The sequence below is a fragment of the Pelmatolapia mariae genome, linkage group LG3_W (genome assembly GCF_036321145.2).
Source record: "Pelmatolapia mariae isolate MD_Pm_ZW linkage group LG3_W, Pm_UMD_F_2, whole genome shotgun sequence".
In the NCBI taxonomy this organism is placed as follows: Eukaryota; Metazoa; Chordata; class Actinopteri; order Cichliformes; family Cichlidae; genus Pelmatolapia; species Pelmatolapia mariae.
In genome coordinates, this window is record NC_086229.1 from 17274391 (window position 1) to 17279553 (window position 5163).

The window sequence follows — 5163 nt, forward strand, 5'->3', positions numbered from 1 at the left end:
ACTAGTGTGCTAAGTAGGCTAACAGCATGGAAGCACTGGATGAGGTCACAGTGTCGGTTTTAAAGGGTAATGTATGCAAATTTTATTTTTAAACAGATTAAATGGACTTATGTTTTACTTAGGTGTATGAACACGGAAGTGTGTAAATTACATTATTATTAAATTACCTGAAAAGGTTGTGAAGTTATTCTATCCAGAATATGTATTGCACACTGACACTGAGCTTGAGCAAGTCCGCCAACAATACTTTGAGTTGTCAAAGAAAGGTGAAGAGCGCAGCTGCAAAATGTCAAAGGAGCTCAGATGTCGGCTCATCCGAAACACCATGACTAGTATGATTGCAATCCTGAGGGCACAAGGGGATTGAGAGTCGCATAGATACCCATCAAAACAAGAAATTACAGCAGTGGCAAAGAGAATAGTGCAGTACTACCCTATGCTACAGGACCAAGGCATGAACAATACATGGGTAAGTGAAATGCATCCACTTCAATACCAAAGTGTTTCATGTTGGACATTTTAGTAGTGGTTGGAAAAATGTATTAAATGTCCTGTACAGGTTACCGTGTACACACAGCTAAACAAAAGACTGCAAAATGTGAGATCCCCCCAAAAAGCCACTCCAGATGGGAGACATTCAAAGAGGTAAGGCTGCAACTAATTAATTTAAATTTTAGCAATGATAATTCTGTTATTCATTTTCCTCATTAATTGATAAGTTGATTAGTCAGTACGATGTCTGAAAGTTTTTCCTCAAAAGTCTTCTTTTGTCCACAACCTGACAAGTTTAATTTCAACGATAAGAGGACAAACAAAAACAAAAAAGCTAAAATCATGTTTGGGCATTTTATTAAGGAAAGAAAGAAAGAAGTGATCCAAAATGTATTTGGTGACCTGCCTTTTGTTTCCTTAACTGTTTTAGCATGAAAGGAAGAAGCACTTTGTGTTACACTTTGTATATATGAAAATGGCTATACAATAAAGATATGAATTGATTGAGCTTATAGTTGATAACTAATTGAGTAACTGACTAATCTTTGCAGCTCTGCCAAGAGGCGACGTCTTGATCAGCCAAGTGACGTAGAAGAAATGGATTCAAGTGACTCAACAATCATTCTGGATCTGTCCACAGATGGGAGGAGCAGCCCAGAGTCAGCCAGTAAAACGAGTGAGTTAGAAGGTGAGTTTCAACTTTACATTTACAAACTGGTCACTGTGTGGTCATCAAAAAATAAATAAAACAAATATACCTGCATGTTGAGTCAAGATGGCAGTCCTGACATGACAGAAGTAAAAGGCTTTAAAATGGGCATCAGAAAATGATAACTACATCACATTTTTCCTGTTTTATCATCAGTTTGTTAACATTTCTGTGGAAATTAATGTTAATAAAGTATTGGTATTAATAAAAGCCAGTATATTATAAATTTAAAGAGCTGGGTACTGTGGTGTGTTTATAGTATAAGTCTGTGCAACATCACTGTCTATAACCACTCAGTATATCATGTAAAGTAATGTTTTTAAAAAACAATGTGCCTGACTAGAGGCTTTTTTTTTCTCTTTTTAACTGTTTTTTAATTTAGGTTCCAAACTAATTTTTAAAATGTATTACCCTGACACTTTGCTATGTCTTTAAGGAAAAAGGAAAGCACAAAACCTACTTGAAGAAGAACCCTCTACCCTGCCAAGTCCTAATAGTGAGTCCATCCAACTGCCTTGTGTGTGTGTGTGTGTGTGCGTATGGGCACATCTTTGTAGGGGTGCACTTGTGTGCCTACATATGATTGCATGACCATATGTAAATTGGCAATTTACATGTTAAATATTTTGAAAAATGAATAAGTATTTAATAGTTAAGTTCAGAGCTGTAGTTTTTTGTTATTGTTTTGTTTTGTTTTTTAAGATTTAACTCCATTAAAGTATAGTCTATATTTTTTATGGCATATTTCTGACATTTGTCATTTTAATGACATAAGATTTTTTTTTTAAAGTGAAAGACATTATTTATGTAATTTTGTGTCTTGCAGCAAACAAGCCTGCAGATATCAACAGTCCAGACACCCACTGTCCAGCAACCTTGGCCAAACACTACAAGACCCTACAAACTTTGTTTAAAAGAAAAAACCCAAACCACCAGGATGTCTCTCAGCTCCTGGATTTGGAATTTTCAGCCAGAAGAGCATTCATTGATTCAAATACTATTCGCGAGGAGGACAGACACAAAAAGGTTCTAGAAGCATACCCTTGTTTCAAGGACATTGGACATGTAAGTCATTGTTGAATCCACGTGATTCAAACCAAACAATGTTTATCATACCAACTTCTTGCTCCTCAGTGATGCATTGACATGTTTGTATTGGTATGCTGAATATTTTATAGGTGATGGAGGAGCTTCATCGCATTTTGGATAAAGAAAATGCCAACTTCATCAATGAACTGAAGGGAAGATGGCATGATTTCTGCCAGAAGGTGCTGTTTTTTGGTGTATGGAAAAAGACGCTGAAGCCCCCAATGGGAATGGATAAAGGTAAGCAATGATGTTTTGGTGTTATTGGTCATCAAAGTATAGTTTGGATCTTTAAGCATGTTAAAGTAGTGGTCCGTAAAGTGATGCCGCTGAGGACAGTAGGAGGAGAATTTGAAATTTTGAAGGCCTAATCCCCCACTCCCCCTCTCCTTCTTGAAGGAGCTGAAAGCCGCACCTTTACTAGTTACGCGCAGGGAAAACGGACTCAACGCTACAAAAGGCTAAAAATAAAAACCAACAGGCCTGTTTAGGTGAAGGTTGTTGTGTAGGCTCACTAATCAGTGAGCCTACACAACATACAATGTAAGATAAATTCCTTTTTGTTCCCCCTCCCTCCCCTGCTCAGCATTGAGTTTTACAGACTAACATTAATGCAATGTAGGTCAATGTAGGCGTAGTTAGCATTCAAGCATAAGTCATATTAGCCTACTGTAAACACAGTATACAACAATTATCTACACCATTTAGCATTTTTTAGGTTACTGTGACAAGCTTAAACTATGGATTACAGCTTTCATGTGCTAGTGTCTTGTTGTTCACCTTTTCAATCCATGATGTTTATCACTGGCCAAATAGTTGTTGTTGTTGTTGTTCTTTTGGTTTTTTTGATTTTGAGGATTTTGTTTAAGTGTGGTAATGAGAAGACGATTCTTTTTTCTGTATAGCTGAACAGGCTCTTGAGATCCTGCGTGTACTGCCATCACTGTTCCCATCCACCTCTGCTCCTCCAAAGAGGGCACGAGATGCGAGTGAGGCTCTGGTGCATGTCCTTGAGGTGAGTTGTGTAAAATGTAACAGTTGTTTTTTGTTTTTGTTCTTTTTGGGACAACAGTATTAAAAAAAACTGCTTCTTCTGATGAGTGCCAAAGTATTTTATATTCACATACTATATGTTCTAAGCCTTCAAAGGCACCTAAAACACATTTTTGGAATGAGGTTTCTTACGTTAGATCTCTGTGACCAGTAAATACAAACATGGATGCATTACATGGTAGCACATTTTTATCACCTCAATGATATCTAATTAAATGTAGCCTTGGTTTTCTGTTTTTCAGGAAGGCTAGACATATGTGAACAGTAATTCCATCGAGAATAATTAAAAGTAGCAATTTCAGATGTGTTTTCTCAGAACTTCAACTTTTGTTGTAATTTAGCTTTAGTTATGTGTTTGAAACAAAAGTGCATCATCCTTACAAAAGTATGTCTGTGTTATGTGTTAAAGGACCAAGAAGACCCTAATACCTATCTGATGAAACGTCCTCTCTCCTGCCCAGTCCTGATTGTGAGTCTGTCCAACTGCATCCTAGCGGTAGGAGATGTGCCAATAACCACGTTTCCAAAAGACTTGGTTACCGAGGGTGCTTTATACCTTATGGCCTACTATTACACCCTTCACCTTACATACCCAAAGTGTGTAGCCACTCTGCTTTCCGTCATACAGACGGAGGTTCTCTTGGACAAAATCCATGAGAGAGATCTCACATCATCTTACAAGAAGAGCATGGCTGAGTGGACTACTTTTATTGGCCAGTAAAGACAATATGGTCAGATGGACTATAGGAAAGCACTTCCTCTGTCCTTCCACGGCTACTACAGTCCATGTTGGTTGTAATTGATTTTTGTTTGTAATTTGGCCAGGTTAGCCCAGTGTTATAATTAAGGGTGCACAATAATATTGGCTAATATGCCGACATTTTGTGTTTGGTTTGTGCAGTGCAGAGACTGCCTCGCTTTTAGTTAATTTTAAGATTTTTTTTTTTTTTTTTTTTAATGTTGAGTTTAGACACAAGACTATTCAGAAAATAGGCTCTACTGTGAAAGAGTAAATTGACTAAGCTGAAACTGACTAGTTTGGTATAAAAGTGAGAATTGCTTTATTGGGTATTGGCTAGTACAACTGTAAAATATTAGATATAGCTGAAAAATCAAGTACTGTGCATCCTTAATGATAATGTTATGGTATTGTTTGAAGAATGTGGTCAAATGTTCACGTTAAAAGCACTTTGTAATAATAAATGTTACAGGTTGAGGAGTTTTAGCCTAGCAGTGTTTGTCTGTACTTTGCCTGTGCAATGCATATATGTTACAGGTGTATTTAGTGTTAGATTGGGCAGGGAAAAAAGTCACGGCTAAATGTCTTTCTTTTATGTAGTCCCCTCTGTTTATGGGGTTTTATCAATAAAGTTGTTGCTTTTGAAGTGTATAGTTCTCATTTTTTTTGTCTTATAAGCAGTAGGTAAAAGTCTTGAATATGGGGTAAATGCACTAGAAATAGAGAATTATTACAAAAAAAATTGCCTAATACTAGTAAAAGAATGCTAACTTTAATACATTTTGTCTCGAAATGCCAATTTCTAATCTTATTTCAAGTAAGGTGTTGGACTTAAATCTAGATTGGTGTCACATTTTTTGAACTGAAAATGAGTTATATACACTGAAAACAATGAAGATGATGTTGGGAGGTTTATAGAAAAAATGCTATTTTTGAGGGGAAAATACTACTTTTGAGCACCACAAACTTATTATGAGACACAAAAACTTCACAACACTAGTAAAATATAGCTAAGAATGAGTTTTTCCAGCTAATTTCAAGATCTCGTAAGGCTTGATGAACTGTCTTATTTCAAGAAATCTTG

General features: G+C 36.4%; 1 protein-coding gene across 1 annotated transcript; it reads left to right on the top strand.

Moving 5' to 3' along the window:
• The first annotated feature begins 413 nt into the window (after positions 1-413).
• Positions 414-4679, top strand: LOC134624269 (uncharacterized). The gene is made up of 8 exons (XM_063469231.1): positions 414-469; positions 560-645; positions 1044-1180; positions 1638-1697; positions 2028-2266; positions 2380-2527; positions 3193-3302; positions 3750-4679. Exons 1-8 carry the CDS (start codon positions 437-439, stop codon positions 4059-4061), a joined length of 1125 nt encoding a protein of 374 aa, XP_063325301.1. The 5' UTR covers positions 414-436; the 3' UTR covers positions 4062-4679.
• The last annotated feature ends 484 nt before the right edge of the window (positions 4680-5163 follow it).